This window comes from Jaculus jaculus, chromosome 3, assembly GCF_020740685.1.
Source record: "Jaculus jaculus isolate mJacJac1 chromosome 3, mJacJac1.mat.Y.cur, whole genome shotgun sequence".
NCBI classification, from domain to species: domain Eukaryota; kingdom Metazoa; phylum Chordata; class Mammalia; order Rodentia; family Dipodidae; genus Jaculus; species Jaculus jaculus.
This window is the reverse complement of record NC_059104.1, coordinates 65482938-65499859: the sequence shown is the minus strand read 5'-3', so window position 1 is coordinate 65499859 and position 16922 is coordinate 65482938. Positions and strand designations below refer to the sequence as shown.

Below are 16922 nucleotides of genomic sequence, written 5' to 3'. Positions count from 1 at the left end.
CTTGAAGAGCAGGATACTCCTTTACCAGTCTATCTTCAAGTCCCCTCCTTTCAAAAGAACTTGCATTCTTACTAGCTTGAGCCCTCTATGAATTGATTTTCATCCTCTGAGCATTTTTTCCACTGTCCCAATGCAAAATAGTCGGTCCACTTTAATCTTCACAACTGCAGCATCAGTGGCCTAAAACCAGTCTCTGTGCTGCTAATTTTAAATTTGCTTATGTTTTCTTCTGTGGTTTACATACTTCATGTCTTTCTGTTTCATTCTTTCTGCCAAGCACACCAGTCCATTTCTTTAAAATTCAACTTTGCTCAAATTATCAGGACATGGGTAGAATGCAGCCAGCATTTCAACCAATAGCCCAGTTCTAACAAAGTCATTTCTTTCCCCTTTGAAACTTCATAAGCTAAGCCTTCACAGTCCACAATTCTGTGTCAAGCATTTTCAAACTCTTACCAGAATAGTCCATAAAGCTCTGTTTGCAGTGCAAAGTACCAAATCCTTCCACATTCTTCCTGCAAATGTTTTCCCAAGGATCAAAAATTACATGGTCAGATTTATCTCAGTAACAACTCCACTCTCAGTACCAATTCTGTTGCAGTCACCTTCAGTTTGCTGGTACAAACACCTGACTGGAAACTTGGAGGAAAGAGTTTCTTTCAGGATTCCAGAGTCCAGGGGAAGCTTCGTCGTGGTGGAAGAAGCTGGGCCACTTCATCATACATCCACAACCTTATCCAGACTTCTATGCAGAAATGGAAGGAGTACTTATATAACCGGATTCTGAAAGATTTTTACAGGCAGAAACAGGACAAGAGAGAGTTAGATAAAATGTATCCATAGTTTACATTCAATCCTGCTTAGTTAGCCCCTCCCCTAGATAACAAGCTAGAAAGGTATGAGATGAAGAGGCCCCTCCACTCAACCATAGCTCAGTAACTCCATATGTGTGACAAAAAGTTAACTAACCAAATGTAGCTAAATGGTTAGATAAAGGGTCATTAGCCCTTCTTTGCCCTGTGCTAAAGGGCCATCCTAGGATGACATGTTCAGCTTGGAGGATACCACATTCTGCAAGGGCTAGGAGCAGACTGCCTGGGTGGGAGGGCAGAAGAAAGCTGGTGCTGGGGGACCTGGAGGCAAGAACTATGGAGAAAATCAGGACAGAAAGTCTGTAAGACAGCTGTTAACAGATATTTAACAGTGTGCTGCACAAAACTGTGACCCCTCCCCTTTCCTGCCCTGAAGGGCTAGAGCAGACCAACTCACGGACTCTCAGGGGAATGTTTCAAGAAAAAGAGATCATTCCTACTAGTCATGATCATGCTGTGGTGAAATGAGGGGAAAACAGAAGGCAACCTTGGAGGTTGTTCCCCAGCTACATGGCCCAACCCCTTTTTGAAACAGAGTCTGTCATTGGTCTGGAGTTCACCAACTAGACTAGACTGATTGACCAGCAAGTCCTCAGGGATCCCAACTGTCTCCACCTCTGCATACTAGGATTGCAGTTTGGCACTACTACACCTGGCAACTTACATGGGTACTGGGGATTGAACTGAAGTCCTCACGCTTATGAGTCAAACCCTTTATATCTCTTCTAGAATGAATTTTATTGGGCTTGAGTGTCCTTTTGCTTGCAAAAGTGTTGGGGTTAATGCTGAAGAATGAATTGGTTCTGATGGCAAACATGTCTATAGCCTCTCAACCCTCTCAACCCAGTACGACAGTACTAGGTCTGACATAAAACTGAATCTCTTGTGAACAGACACGGTGATTCATTTTCTTCATCATGGGCCTATTCTTCTTCTGATACCAAAAAATGGAATACAAGGTGTGTGCATGCACATGTGTGAGCATATGTACATGTGGTGTGGGTGTGTGTGTACCTGTGAAGAGATAGTGGTACAAGAATCAAAAAACAGCAAGGATGAGAAGATATAAAGAAAGGGTTAAACACACACTCTAGAAAGCTTAAGAAAGGCACAGAAAATGGAGTACAAACTCAGCAGACCCACACTGCTTGGCCTTTGGGTTTCCCAGTGAGCCAGCATACAGTATGAATTTCCCAGGGAGCTCTTGGCAAGAAAATACTGGAGATGTCTTCTTGTTGCAGTATGAGGGAACCCCACTCACTCTTGCCGTATCTTAGAGTTCTACATTTCCTACAGCAGAAGCTACACCTCTTAAATCTTCCCCAACTTTAACCCTGTGGTGATCAGAGGGAAAAGCCAGAAGGAAGCTCCTGATTTACTCAAGTCCTAGAGTGTGGTAGTTTGACTGTGATAGTTTGAATGTATGGCTCCATAGACTCAGTTTTTTATTAAACTTTCTATTTGATCCCCTAGCAGGCAGATTCCTGCTATAAAGAAACAAGTCACTGGGAGTGGATCCTGGAGTTCAGCTCTAAGCTGCATTTGAGGTGAATGTTCAGTCCAGTCCTACTAGGTGTGTTCAGAGCAGTTTGTGGTTGTTTGTGTTGATGGTGCTGGCTGTAGTTGTTTCTCTCTGCTTGGATGTGTGAAAAGGATACAGCTTCTTCCACCATTGATGGTGGATGTTTGGGCTCTATAAACCTGAAATAAACCCCTTTCTTCCCATAAGCTGCTTCTAGATGGATGTTTGTCTCAGCAGCATGAAGCTGATTGAAACATGGAGTAAGTTCCCAAAGATGGAGAGATGGGCCAAAGAAATGCCTGGTACATGTCAGCCATGCCCTTGAACCTTGGTCCTGTCCTTCCCTTAATCAGCTCTGGTTGGCAAAAGAGAACCTCAGACCTCAAATATGTAACATGAACCCACTGTAAAACCTACGATTGAAATCATAATGGCCACTCTCTTTCATGTTTCACAAGAACACCCTTAAGATAAATATTAGGACTAGATCAAGTTGCATCATTGGCATCCTTTAGGGTGGCATGTAGTAGTTACTGACCTACGTGCAAGAAAGGAAGAACTGGGCTTCTGCATGAGAATGAAAATACTTAGTAGCAGAGGCCAGTAAGTTAAAAAGGAGACATAAAGGGTAGAGAAAGGAAGGGAGGAGGATACTTAATAGGTTGATATTGTATGTATGTAATTACAATGATTATAATGGGGAGGTAATATGATGGAGAATGGAATTTCAAATGGGAAAGTGTGGGGGTGGGGAGGGAGGGAATTACCATGGGATATATTTTATAATCATGGAAAATGTTAATAAAAATTAAAAAAAATAAAAATAAAAATAAAGAAAGGAAGAAATATAGTATTAGCATGATCCCAGCTAAGGAGAGCACTTCTTTGACTATGTTAGACTAGTATCACCTTGCTCAAGACCACAGCCAAGGCATCATTCCTGAAACTTACCATCTGGACTCAAAGGTTCTGGAAAAGCACTGAATCAGAGCCGAATACACTTGCACTTTGAAAGGAAACAATGTTTATGAGTGGAAGCTGGTGAGAAGATCCCTGCTGTACACTGAGCAGGATACTAAGATGAACAAAACCTGCTCAGGGCTGGAGAGATGGCTTAGCAATTAAGGCACTTGCCTGCAAAGCCATAGGACACAAGTTCATTCCCCAGGACCTACGTAAGCCAGATGCACAAGGTGGTGCATGTGTTCATTTGCAGTGGCCGGGTGCCCTGACATGCCCATCCTCTCTCTTCTTCTCTTTCCTTCTCTCTTCCTTATTCTCTCTTTCTCAAATAAATACATAAAAATAAATACTTTTTTAAAAAACCTGCTCAGACCTTAAATTCCAGTATGCCAGGGGAAAATAGGAGCAAGGCAAGAGGATCAGTGCTTGGTGTGTGTGTGCCACAGGCCCCAAATTGCTATGGACCGAGGAAGCCCCTTCTCCCCAAACACGCAATCTCATACCCTGTGTCATCCTCCCTACCTTGCCAGCTTTGGGGAGGTGATTTATTTTATTTTATTTTATGTTATTTTGTATATGTGTGGTATGCATGCATGTTCATGTAAGTGGGTAATGTGTGTATATGTGTGCATGTGGAATCCAGAGACAACCTCTAGTGTTACCCTCAGGAATGCTGTCTACCTCTTTTATGTTGCATGTATTCATATGTGTGTGGTTGCACATATATGTATACATGTTCATATGTGTGCAGGTGCACATGTGAGGGTACTCACATGTGTGGAAATACATGTGGAGGCCAGAGACTTGATGGCAAGAGTCTTAGTTGCTTTCCACCTTATTTTCTGAGACAAGGTCTTTCACTGAACCTTAGTGTCACCCATTCAGCTAGACAAGCCAGCCAGCCAGCTACAGGGATAATGCTGTCCTGCCTCCCAGCACTGGGATTAGAGACACATACACTCTGCCCAGCAGGTATGCTTGGATTCTGGAAATGAAACTCAAGTCCTCATGCTTAAAAGGCCAGCTTTTTACCCAAGCTCTTTTACCACTTTACCTGCTATCTCCCCAACCCAAGAGGTGATTTTTGAATCTATTTCCTCAAGGGTCATTTAATTTAATGCCCAGGCTAATTTAATATAGCACACATGCTAATAATAAAATCTCTCTTTTTTTTTTTTCAGCACATGAGGCCAGTGATGCCAAGAAAAAGGAAGATAATGGTAAGAGTCCAACAATCTGCTCAAAGTTGCTTGCATTCTGCAAAGCATCCTGGGCTAGGAAGGTGCCTCAGGTATTGTTCCCTTGCTGTTCCAGCTTGTACCCAGTCTGAGAGGGACCTGGGGACATGCTCAGCACACAGTCCTAGAAGCTTTTGAAGGAGGACATTAAGACAGAAAATAGTCCTCAGCAGGAGATAGAATGGCCTGGCACAGAAACAGAAGCCTGGCTCCATACCCTGATACAAGGACTTCCATTTTTTAATTTTTATTTATTGATTTATTTGAGGGGGGAAGAGGGAGAGAGAGAGAGAGAGAGAGAGAGAGAGAGAGAGAGAGAGGGGATGGGCATTCCAGGTCCTCCAGCTGCTGCAAACAAACTCCAGCTGCATTTGCCATCTTGTGCATCTGGGTTACATGGGTCCTGGAGAATCAAACCTGGGCCCTTTGACTTTGCAAACAAGTGCCTTAACTGTTAAGCCATCTTACCAGCCTAGGGACTCCCATGTTTAAAGAGGGTCTAAGCTATTACTGGGTTCATGAGATCAGGGAAACAGGTTGTTAAAGTGATGTTTGCTCCCTACCCCATAGAGTCATCCAGTGCCACCTTGGTAGAAAATAATTTGTGTCAGGCATGGTGACGCATGCCTTTTATCCCAGCACATGGGAAGCAGAGGTAGGAGGATCACCTGGGACTACAAAGTGGAATTCCAGGTCAGCTTGACCTAGAGTGAGACCCTACCTCAAAAATAAAATAAAGTAACTTGAAGCCCTTTGAGCTTTCTTGGGCATTTATTAAGAAGGGCTTAGTTGAATGCTCTGAGGGAGCTCATGAAAAAAAAAAAAATAATTATGGTGGTGGAATCCCAATTGTATAGCACCCCTCACAAAACAGGATCCCTATAATTGCGAGACCCATCCTCATTTAAAAAAAAAAAAACTAGGTTCCCACAAGTTGGTGTCAGGGCTGGTTAGTTCAGTCCCCATTCAGAAACTATAAATGACCCCAGTTGAGGTCTCCAGATGGTCTTTAACCCCCTCCTGCCTTCTCATGGGCAAGAGCTCTTCTTACTCTTTTATCTTTCCTCCCCTTAATCTAATAAAGTCTCTCTAAGCTTGAAAAAAAAATTAGAGACTACACTTGAAGGAGGGGTTTAAGAAATCAGCTCTTAAGAACACAGACCCCATTCAAGTCACACCCACAGCCTGTGGCTTTCCAACATTTTTGGAACTCTGAATTATCCTATCCAGCCCTCTCCAATCCCAGAAACTAGTACTAAATACACTTTTCTCCACCTTATTCCATTCCCATGGGTGTTTTAGAGACACAAGGCAGGTGTGCTGGGCGTGTCACTCAGTGGAAGAGCGCTTCCAGGACAGCACTCCTATCTGAATGCAGACTCTTCGTGAGCTTCTGGTGTCCCGATGAGCTCTCAGCTGCTTCTGGTGATCCTCTGATTACACTCTGGGTAGCCAGACCTTAAACCAGCTTGGAGATTTGGGTCTCAATGGCCAGCCCCGTCTAGCCCTTGCCTCACCTGCCTGAGCCGCATGAAGAGTAAATCTAAGTTTCATCCCATTGCTCAGGAGTCATGTGGGCAGGGTTGCCCATTGCTCAGAGCTGGCCCTGGTCTGTCACTTGCTGTTTCCCTCCTCCCCCTTCTCATCTGTTAGCAAAGAAAACAACTTAATGACACTGGTAAAGCTCAGCCTCTTACTGACGACCATAGCAGTGAGTGTAGGAACACAGTGAGACTCTGGGCAATGGAAATCTGCAGTGTAAGAGATGGACTGGAGTGTAAAGACAGCCTTGGTAAATGAGATTCCTATCCAAAGAGTGGGTAGGGGTTAGTGGATAGAAAATGTTTTAAGGGAACAATCGGGGTAAAGGGGGAATGCCTGCTGAAGGCAAGTGACAGTGATCAGACACTACCCAGGGATGGTGCTTGAACAATCAGGAGCCCCATCAGATATAGAGAGGCTTGGGTCTCTAGAATGAGGAGCTCTTGCTAAGCTGACACAGCAGTGCTCTTGCGAGTTCTCTTATATAAGGAAGCCGGTAGATGAGTCAAGGAGAAAGTTTGGGAGGTGACTAAAGTGGCTGTGATGTGGGGAAACTGGCAGAGCCTCTGCATGGCAAATGTACATGGCTCAAACATTCATCCCAAACTCAGGGTGCACAGTTCTACCAAGAAAAGCCTGAGCAGAGAGGCACTTGGATGAGGAAGAACTGAAATTTATTCTTTTCTTAAATTTTTCTTTTAAATTTTACTTTTTATTACTTGAGAGAGATAGAGAGAAAAAGGAAGAGAGAGAGAGACAGAGAATGGATGTGCCAAGGCCTCTAACCACTGCAAATAAATTCTAGATGCATGTGCCACCTTATGCATCTGGCTTACGTGGGTAGTGGGGAATTGAACCTAGGTCCTTTGGCTTTGCAAGCAGGTTCCTTAACTGCTAAGCCATCTCTCTAGGCCTTGAAATTTATTCTTAGTACAGCCAAGAAGGCATACTGCACATAGGGTAGCGGGTATTGGCCTATATTAGCACTGGTCCCTGAGCCACCATAAAGATGAATTTCTTGTCCCCACAGTACAGGTGAGGGTCTAGAATGAAACAAGTGACATATCAGAAGTGGCCCAAGTCCACCACTTGCACTTGGCCTGACATGCCCTCCCCGCTCCCCCACCCCATCTCCATCCTCCGTGGGCCACTTTAGGAGAAAATAATAATCTTAGAACAGAAGAGGAGGCCACTGGAAAACCCCAAAGGGACCTTTAACTAGAAATAAAGCTGCTCTGTCTCATTCAGCCCAGTTCCAGATCCACCTCTGCTTGGTGACTATGGACTTGACTCGGGGATGATGTCACTGATGTTAACATCTTAATTGTCTCCCTGCTCAGCACCACTGTTTAGTATTCAGGGATACCAAGTTTACTTCCTTCACGTAATAAACACCCACGTTCCCCCCTCAAATTAATTCTGCATTATTCAGTAAAACCTATTACAGTACAGCAGTCGCAGGTGACGAGGCTCTGCTGAGCTGTCAGCCGCAGCAGGCACCTGCTCCAGCTCTGGTGGCCTCTCTGCTCACAGCATCTTACTTTCCAGGACCACCTGCCTCTCAGTCTCAGCCTCCTATTGTCCCTGTACATTCATTTCTCCTGTCTGATGACACTCATCTGGAGCTCCGGAGTGCTTGCTTGAATTCCCATGAGTTATTATTGGGTTTTCTAACTGGCTTTTTTTTTTTCCTTTTTTTTTTTAATTTTTATTAACATTTTCCATGATTATAAAATATATCCCATGGTAATTCCCTCCCTCCCCACCCCCACACTTTCCCATTTGAAATTCCATTCTCCATCATATTACCTCCCCATTACAATCATTGTAATTACATATATACAATATCAACCTATTAAGTATCCTCCTCCCTTCCTTTCTCCACCCTTTATGTCTCCTTTTCAACTTACTGGCCTCTGCTACTAAGTATTTTCATTCTCACGCAGAAGCCCCTAACTGGCTTTTTTTGCCATGGGAACACATGGTGTTTTTGGAATCATATTGGAAGTGCCTGGTACCCTTGCCTTGCCCATCCCTTGGCAGTGTACTCCTGCAGGAAGAGATGGAAAGAATAGCCACTTGGGAATTCTCAGCTACCGCAGGCTTGCCAGGACCAAACCAAGGCTGCACAGGAAGTTTGCACAGGAAGAGACCGGCTCAGAAGCCCATACCCTACCAGGAGCCCAGGGGAGTCAGGGCTTTTATTATTAAACATCGGGTGGAAGCAGTGTGCAATTTAACACGTGTGAAGATCACAAAGAATGCCCCTTTCCAGACCAAAGACACAGCAAGAACCAGAATCAAATGAAGTAAACCAGTGCTGTTAGCCTGCCTGGTGAGTTTCCAGTGCTCTGTGGATATGCAAGCTTGAAGGAGCTGGTGTCATCCTGACACTGAGACAACAGGCCACTGTCATTTTCCTGGGAAGCCAACTATGTTACTCGAGTTGCTTCCTCCAAGCTCCACCTCAGGAGCCACACCTTTCCAGGAGCGGGGAGAGACCCAAGTTATAATTATCAATTCAGTTTGCACACCAGCAGCCTGAAGCTTTGATACCCTTCCCTCAGACCATGAAACCAGACTAGACATAACCCTGGGACACAAAGACAAGCATAAGTTCTGACAGGTGTTCCTTATCTCTTTGGACTCTGGAATCCTGTCCTTTTTTTTTTTTTTTTTTTTTTTTTTTTGAGAGAGGGAAAGAAAGAGACAGAGACAGAGACAGAGGGGGAGATTAAGAATTGGCATGCCAGGGCCTCAGCCACTGCATTCGAACTCCAGACACTTAACACCACCTAGTAGACATGCGCAACCTTGTGCTTGCCTCACCTTTGTGCCTCTGGCTTACGTGGGATCTGGAGAGAGATTGAACATGGGTCTTTAGGCCAAGCCATCTCTCCAGCCCCTGTCTTCTATTTTAATTAGCAATTATTAGCCACAGGCAATTCTTGAAATTGGCAGTTTTTGACAAAACTGGTGGGAGTTATAGTTGTTGGAATTTCTAAGGTAAGATCAAATTCAGGATAAATCTTCTATAGAGTACAGTCTAAAGCTCTTTCTACAGTCTGCAAGGTCCCTGACAGCTGGTCCCTGCCCCTCCATCTCTTTCTCCTCACCTGCTGCTGTGAAGAAACCACATCTTGTGCACTAGCAGTCTGTAAACATGTCTAAACCTGCCTCTCCACTCTCACCCCAGGACCTTCACACCTCCCAGGCCCCAGTTGCTGTCTGCTCACCACCTACTTCACTCAGACCTCACTTTGTAGGCCCCCAGGAACACACCCTAATGACCTTAAGTCAGCCACTGAAACTAGTTTATTCCTATTATTATCCCCATGTTGTATTTTAGATAATTATATAATTTATCTTGCCTCATTGATGATTATGTATTTTATTAAAATGATAACTGTAATGTTTTAAATCTATTTTTTTGTTCTCCTTCCAACTTTCTTTCACTGTTCCTTATAAAATTGAAAGCCTTGGAGCCTCTAACTCAAGGGGACTTTTGGGACGCCATAATGAACGAGCCTATTGACAAGCAGCAAGCAGAAGACTGGGACGGCGCTGTAAGTGTAGACCCGGGGGGATGGTTTGGGAGTTAAATTGCTTGCTATGCAAATGAGAAGACTGGAATTGGAGTTCCCAGGATGCACATCATTGTCAGGTGGGTATGGTAGTCTGCCTGTAATCCCAGTGCTCAGAAGTGGGGGACAGGGATCCCTGGGATGAGCTGGCTAGCTAGATAAGACTAGCCAAATTGGTAAGCTCTGAGCTCAAGTGAGAGACCCTGCCTCAGCAAGTAAAGCAGAGGGAATTTGAGAGGGTCACCTGACAGTCAGCCTCTGATTCCCACATGCATGCACACCCACACATGTGTGCCCACAAACATGGGAATTACATACAGACAGACAGAAAATGTAACTGCAATAAAGTTTTTCAGTACCCTACCTCTAAATATTATAGTTGGGCACATGCAGAAGACACAGCTCCTGCATACCTACAGAAAGCTGTGACACTTTTAGCAACATTCCAGAGTGTTCCTTGGGACAAATGAACTGAGCAGAGAAGCTCCTATTTTAAGGATTTTAGTAAGGGTGGCACAACCAGAATTATTATTTTTTATTTATCACCCAAGTATTTCGATTCAACCTAACTTTTTGTGCTAACCTGCGCACAAGATTTTAAATAGTGAAACAGCAAAAGTGTTAGAAAATAAATGATCTAAGCCCCATCTCCTAGAAAGAAACTACTGTGGGATGCTTATAGGAGCAATCATAGAAAGTATAATGCATGTGTAAACACATGTACCTTCTTAGACACACTCCTGGAGAGTGTAATGCATGTATAAACACACATTTCTTCTTAGGCACACTCCTGGTGGGTGTAATGCACATGTAAACACACATTTCTTCTTAGGTGCACTCCTGGAAAGTGTAATGCACGTGTAAACACATCTATCTTCTTAGGTGCACTCCTAGAGAGTGTAATGCACATGTAAAACACACATATCTTCTTAGATACACTCCTGGAGAGTGTAATGCATCTGTAAACACATATATCTTCTTAGGCACTCTTCTTAGGTGCACTCCTGGAGAGTGTAATGCATGTGTAAACACACATATCTTCTTAGATGCACTCCTGGTGGGTGTAATGCATGGGTAAACACACATTTCTTCTTAGGCACACTCCTGGAAAGTGTAATGCACATGTAAACACACCTATCTTTTTAGATACACTCCTGGAAAGTGTAATGCATGTGTAAACACACATATCTTCTTAGGTGCACTCCTGGAGAGTGTAATGCACATGTAAGCACACATATCTTCTTAGGTGCACTCCTGGAAAGTGTAATGCATGTGTAAACACATCTATCTTTGAAAACTTGAACAGCCGTCATGGGATCCTAGTATTTGTTCTATCTTTCCTCACTTTTTCTTAAATTACTTATTTTGGAAACCTATGTTATTCCGATATATGTCTTAGACCATTATTTAAGTAGTATCCTGTCAATGGATATTTATTTTCTGCATAAATACATATATTCTAGTAATACACATATATGTATGTGTATATATATATATATATATATATGTATATATATGCACACACACACACACACACACACACACACACACACACACATCTGCATTTATATATAAATACGAATGGGGAGAGAAAGAAAGACAATCTGCATCCTTAACTCAAAATGCAATGACAACAAGCCCGATGGTGACCACTAGGTGTGATGGTGCATGCCTGTAGTTCATCACTGTGGGGCTGAAGAGAGGGGCTCATGAGCTTGAGGACTGCCTGAGCTGTGTGATGAGAACCTAACTCAAAAGAGAAGGCACAGGTGTTGACAAACTTCCCTCCAAACAGGTTGTGCCTTTGTTGTTTTCTCCAGAGGTGGCAAGAATGCCTCTCCACTACACCCTCACTCGCCATGGATCACACCGTCACCTGGGCCCCTCTGGCAGGGTAAAACCTGTGCCACTGCTGCTTTCTGCACGCAGACTTTTTGCCATTGCAACAGGTTCAGAGCTTTTTTACTATCTTTGCGTCTCATGCATCCCGTCTTGTGTCTTTTGGTCATTCTTCTATTGTATTTCTTTTTCCTTCTGATTTGTAGTGACATTTTATATATAAAGGAACTCAGTCCTTTTCCTGACATCTACATGGTTAAGACATTTTCAGGTTTTATATTCCAAACCTTTTGGTATTTTCCATGACATGGTCACATTTTTTTCATTTTTCTGTAGTCTAATTAATTAATTTTTTTCTCTTATGACTCCTAAATATTGTATTCCTCAAACAATTCTAGGAGGTATTTTTCTTGCCCTGTAAGGAATCTTTTAAAAATAAAACAACCCAGGGCGATGTCTCAGTGGTTAAAGGTGCTTGCTTCCAAAGCCTGCTGGCCAATTCCCCAGCACCACAGAAAGCCAGATGCAAAGTGATACATGCATCTGTCATCCAAACATACACCTATGACAATGGGAGACAGAGTCAGGAGGATCTGATGCTCATGGTGGTGGCAGCTGTAAGACATGAGTGTGAACTTCTGTGGCACTTCAGCGAGAATACCAGGAGCCCCTGGGGCAACACTAAACAGAAGGAGCAAGAACCCTTTTATTTGAATGGGAGCTATCAGACTACGTTTCAGTATTTTGATGATGCAATTCATTTGGTATTTTAGTTGGTTGACTATCACTGACTTATTTTTTAATATATTTATTTATTCATTTGCAAGCAGAGAGGGAGAGAGAGAGAGACAGAGAGAGAATGGGTGCACCAGAACCTCTAGCCACTGCAAACACACACCACCTTGTGCATCTGATTGAGAGGGGGTGGGGATATGATGGAGAATGGAGTTTCCAAGGGGAAAGTGGGGGTGGGGGAGAAATTACCATAGGTTATTGTCTACAATTATGGAACTTGTCAATAAAAATTAATTAAATTTTAAAAAAAGAAAGAAGTTGCCTAACAAACCATTAACCTTTATTTTCTGGATGTTTCATTTTATGACCCTTTTGTAGTCTATTCCCACCTCCTACAGTGCAGTGCTCAGAGAGATAGTCAAGGAAATAGCTTCTCGCTCTGAGCTGGAAGAGGATATTGACATACCCCTGAGCAAGCTGTTGGAAGGTGAAAACAGAAGGAAGCTGGGAATCTTGTGAGTATCTGAGTAGGAAGCCTTGGTCAGTGGTTTGGGGAAATGTAAATACTTCCACCCAAAGAGAGCAGTCCCAGGCAGATTCCATGAGTCAAGGAGTAGGCTCAGGGCAGGTGCAAGGGCATGGGTAAGACCCAGGGGTGCTGTGGACACAGTAATCTAGCTATCAAGATCCAAACTCACAAGTAAAGAAATCATAAATGTGGAAGGTTTAAGAGCTAAGGCAGGCACTGGTACAGGTTGGAGACCCAAAGCAAGGGTAATCCTGAAGGGACCATGAACTTGTACAAAAGCCTAGAGGAAGCCTCAGATCCCCTTTCAAAGTAAAGTCAAGGGGACATCAAGATCCTGGGCCTCTACCAGCGAACTCCCCAGCCTCCTCAAGGGCTTGCTGGTGTTTTGTCATGCTTCTGGCAGAAGGAAGAGCTATGAAGGTCATGGCCAAAGCCCCAGGCCATGAAGTGAAGAATGATGGTACTGCAAACCCATTGCTGATACCAGGTCTTTCTAGCTGGCAAGGCCTCAGGTCATATTTTTCTAGAACCTAAGTTGAACATCCAAACTGTGGAGCAGGATATACTGTCAACACAGGAGCCTGGGTTTTTCCGTATCCACCATCAGCAATCTAGAGAGCAAGGTGAGAGAACCTCAATGGGTCTGTGGTAAACTTTCAAGCATACACTCCCATAGGAGGTAAGGACAGAGCACCCTGTGTCCTCACTGTGGTGCATTCAGATATCCACCAAGTCAGGGAGACCAGATCAACTGCCAGCAACTTTGCTGTGGGCTCACTGGTCTTGGGCTACAGACCCCGGGGCTGTTCCAGAAGGAGAAGGCAATAGAACAAACAAAGCACAGGGGCTCCAAAGACCAAATAATAAATGCCGCGTTTCAGTAGTGATGACAGGCCAGTGATGCATGAGCAGAAACAGAGTTCACTAAGGTAGAAAAAAGAGTATAGAGCTTACTGGATATACTAGACTGCAGTTGCAATGGGCAAGACAGTAGAGGAGCTGCCTGCACAGAGGCATGCTAGGGGGCTGTGTGTGTGTGTGTGTGTGTGTGTGTGTGTGTGTGTGTGTGTGTGTGCGCGCGCGCAAGCGCGTGTGCTTGTCCCTTGTGTGTGCAGGTGTGTAGGTGAGTATATATGAAAGCCAGAAGACAACATAGGGTGCCCTTCCCCAGGAATGTTGTCCACCTTTTATGAGCTCTCACTGAACTAGAGATCACCAAGTAGGATAGAATGGCTGACCAGTGATCCCCTATGATCCTCCTATCTTTGCTTCCCTAGCCCTGGGATCACATGCATGCACCAGTATGCCCAGCTGTTTTTACACTGGTTGTGGGGATCGGTTGAACATGGCAGTCAGGCAGGGTTGCAATGTTAGGGTGTCCTAGAATAATTGAAGTTTGGGCTTTTCATGGTTAAAATCAGCCTGGCCTTGAGGCAATGACAGTCTGCCTTGAGTCAGAAATGGAGCAGTATGACCACTCATCCTGAACCTCCATTCACAACAAAGAACTCCCAAGCTTTCAGCTCAGCAAAAGCAAAAGAAAGTAGCACTTGACTAAATCATTTGGCCAGTCACATGTCCTCCCCTCCCCTTTCTTCCCATTTAACCCACAACAAAGGTGCATTCCAACCTAATCACAATAAGCAACTATTTTCTGGGTGCTTTCTGTGCTCTATACTAGGTTCCAAGGATACAGGAGTATGTGCCCCAGAGCTTCTGTCAATGATGCCCTGCCAGATGGGAATTCCACTTACTTGTCAAGGTGGGCACATAGCTAAGGAAGGAACACCAGACCTCTCCACAGGGGTCTTCGGTGCCTCTGGCTGGATCCTTTTACCAGAGTTTAACTCCTGCCTGCACTTGGCATAAAGCTCTCATCTGTATCCTACTCTTGGTTCTTACTTTTTCACAGGTGTTAGTAGCCTATGTGACTTCTCCAGTTCCATTCAGAGTACTTGCAAATAAGCAACAAGATGCAAAGAGGCCATGAACATTTCATTTTCTAGATCCCTATTGATTCTTGGTACAAACAGCTGCTGCTATCTGTTGGGAGGGCAGTGCACCCCTTCCAGCCAGGTTTGCTTGCTACAGTTGCTCTGCGATCAGTCAGACTCCCTGGAAGGAACTGGAACTGAAAACTCACACCCTGCCATGGCTAAGACTCCTCCTCAGATCCAGCTAGGCCTGTGATGCTCTCTGCTGCTTTCTTTTTCAAAGGGATTCTGATCTGAGAGCAGAAAATAGTTTCCCTGGAGAACACACTTATTTGAAAGTAAAAGAGTCAGAGCCATTGAAATGCTATATGGCTTGCCTAGTATATGGACAAGGGAGCAAGTAAAAGGCTAGGTCACCGTGAAAGGTAATGCCTGTTGTGCCTTTCAGGGTTTGTCATGTGATGTGAGCCTGCTTAAACATGTCCTACAAGTGAGAGGGGTTCCAGATGGTTCTGTCCAGTTCATGGAAAAGGCTGTTTTTCCAAGCCATTTCCAGGTGTAACCCTCATCAGGATTTAGAGACATCCTTAGATGAGCTATAGAAAATCAAGCTGCAAGAGCTTAACTTATACGACCACACTTGCACTTGGACCTGGGCCTCCCTGCATGTTCCTGGCCACAAGATGACCTTCACTGAGTTCATGTTAAAGGGTTTCAGGTTATCCAAAGTGCCCACACTGAAGACCAGGTGGAGATCGTGTGGACAGCACCGTTTCTGTGCTGCATGCTGTATCTTTACTCCTGCACATTGGCCGGAAGGGAATCTGGGACAAAGCAATTGATCCAACTTCCTCTATGTAAAAGACTTCAGACTCTAGCCCCACTCAGACTGTGTATCATGATCTGCAAGCTTGGATTTATTCTTTTAGGCTAAAGAACAATTTGGAAAAATACAAAGAAACAATTGAAAGCTTTCTGAGAAGACGTGAAGGTAAGCACCACTCCTCCAGTCTCCACCCATGTCGGGTCTCTTGTCTGCGTGGAGCTGTGTGTGGCGGCGAAGGAGGCAGAAATGCTTGTTCACTCAAGTTCCCACTGGACTGGTGCTTCTGCACCTCCAGAGGTAGAATGCCAAGCAAGAATAGACATAGTCTAATACCTCACCTGGCTTATCCTTTGGTGGGGGAATACATGAGAGTAGACAAGAAAATTAGAGTACTTAAACCCTCTGGAGGGCAGGGCTGCCATGGTAGCCCATAGGATGAGGCCCATCCTAGTTCAGTTCTAAGGGTTCCAGGATGGCAGCATTAATGCAAAATTAGGAAAGGAAGGAATCCCTTTGCCAAGAGACTGGAAGCTTATATGGCCCAGTTGTTAAGGCTTGTCCATCAAGAGGATCACCAACTTTGTAGACTGACTCCACCATAGCTTGATTCATGGGCCTAAATCATTAGGCTACTTCAATGGGAAACTCAAACCCACAGCATGAAATATCTTTCAAATTGCTAGATTCAACTGGCACAGAAATAATAATGTTCCCTGAGAGACATAGCAGATCAATCCTACTACTCTTCCTCTCTAAGCCAGGCTATGGCCTTGGTTTCCTTCTGCAGAATGTGCTCCTCTCCCCCTGGTAGTGGGTAAACCCTGGCCTACCTGTTAGGAAATAACTGCTGTGAGCTAGTAGCATCAAAAACATTGTCTGATTCACATTTTCATAGCCATGTGAAGGAGGGAAAACTGTGGCCCAGGGGCTGGGGACATGGCTGAGAAGTTAAAGGTACTTGTTTGCAAAGCCTGTAGGGCCTGGTTCAAATCCCTAGTACCCCCACAAAGCCAAATGCACAAAGTGGCACAAGCATCTGGAGTTCATTTGCAGCAGCAAGAGGCCCTATTATCTATCTATCTGTCTGTCTATCATCTAATCCATCTATATCTCTCTTGCAAATAAATAAAAATATTAAAAAGAAACTGAGGTCTATGGAAGTTAAGTGCTTGCCCAAGATCATCCAGTCATTGAGTAAAAAAGCCACACTCCAGAGCATGTCCACTGGGCATATTTATGCCTGGAGAAGAAAATGTGTCTGAACTAAAAAATGGCACAGGAGCTGTTTAAGCCTCATGTCCCTATTGGAATTAGGGGATAGGAAAAGTAAGTTGTCAT

General features: G+C 44.2%; 1 protein-coding gene across 1 annotated transcript in view; it reads left to right on the top strand.

Annotated features, from left to right (window-relative positions):
• The window catches only part of Erich6b (glutamate rich 6B), a 71640-nt gene that overhangs the window by 42560 nt on the left and 12158 nt on the right, over positions 1–16922 (top strand). Inside the window, exons 6-9 of the mRNA XM_045146041.1 lie at positions 9615–9698; positions 12260–12299; positions 12706–12810; positions 15688–15749. Of these exons, the coding sequence (XP_045001976.1) occupies positions 9615–9698; positions 12260–12299; positions 12706–12810; positions 15688–15749 (291 nt within the window). The remainder of the gene's footprint in view (positions 1–9614; positions 9699–12259; positions 12300–12705; positions 12811–15687; positions 15750–16922) is intronic.